This window comes from Brassica oleracea, chromosome C6 (assembly GCF_000695525.1).
Source record: "Brassica oleracea var. oleracea cultivar TO1000 chromosome C6, BOL, whole genome shotgun sequence".
Classification (NCBI taxonomy): Eukaryota; Viridiplantae; Streptophyta; class Magnoliopsida; order Brassicales; family Brassicaceae; genus Brassica; species Brassica oleracea.
Window position 1 is genome coordinate 11,039,667 of NC_027753.1, and position 1,092 is coordinate 11,040,758.

At 39.9% G+C, this 1,092-nt stretch overlaps 1 protein-coding gene across 1 annotated transcript; it reads right to left on the reverse strand.

The window, feature by feature from the left end:
* Nucleotides 1-704, reverse strand: LOC106298757. Its single transcript, XM_013734902.1, has one exon. It carries the CDS (start codon nucleotides 459-461, stop codon nucleotides 102-104), a length of 360 nt encoding a protein of 119 aa, XP_013590356.1. The 5' UTR covers nucleotides 462-704; the 3' UTR covers nucleotides 1-101.
* Between the last annotated feature and the right edge of the window lie 388 nt (nucleotides 705-1,092).

The following is a 1,092-nucleotide window of genomic DNA, read 5'->3' on the forward strand; positions in this document are numbered from 1 at the left end:
AAAGTGGAAAATTTCAATTGATTGGAGTTTGGAAGTATATAATAAATCGGATCCGTGTGCTTTTTTATCTACATAAACATCTAAAACTTCAAAACAAACAATCACGAAAGAAGTAAAATCCTATTTTGATCGGGATCGCGATTTTGGTCTTCTTCTTCACCGCATCCGTAAACAGATCTAACCAGAATCAGCTGATCTTCCAAGTATCTCTGAAGCAATCCCGCTTCTTCCGGCCCAGACCCGCCGCAGTTACATCCTTCCTCGCATCTCTGGAGCCGCAAATCATCTTCATCGGCGGATTTAGCGAACCATGGATGGCGATTGCGGAGGCGACTGAAGATCTCGGCGGCGCAGAGGAGAGGGATTGAGGCACAGAGGAGTGGGATAAGTAAAGGAGAACAGATGAGGAAGAAGACGATGCGGCTCCGTCGCGTGCGAAGCCAAAAGACGTCGGTTAACATAATAACGACGGCGCTTGGCGATTCATGGCCGGAATTGACGGAAGTGCAGAGGTCGTCGTGCGCTGTACAATTTGGTCATCAGTGGGATTACAGAGAAGCGAAGGCCCATAACTTTTATGGTTTTGTATTCTAAAAGACTTTATTTGACTTTTTATGTACTCCTCTTTGCTGTCCTCATGTGGTCTTTTACTTCTTTACAAAATTTGAAGCATTCACAATACCGTAAGTCAGCTGTGTTCCACATATGGTTTAACAAACTATCCGGATCGGAAAAACAGAACCAAACCCGACCCCAAGAAACTTATACCAACTCCAAACCGAAACTGTTAAAATAATGGATCTAAAATCTCAAATTTTAATAAAAAAAAAAAAACCAAAACTGAATCTGACCTAAACCAAAGTATTTTGGATTTCAAAAAATACATTTTTTAAACAAAATTGTTAGTTTGGGCTTTCGAACTCGATTGAGACGCTATCTAAACATAAACCAACCACTAGACTACTGAATCTTTTATTTCAAAAAGAACTTGAATTAAGATTATATCTGATATATTAATTACTAGGGGTAAACCCGTCCTACAAACACACGCTTTGAGACAACGCCATTTCTACTTGGAAATATTTTATTTGT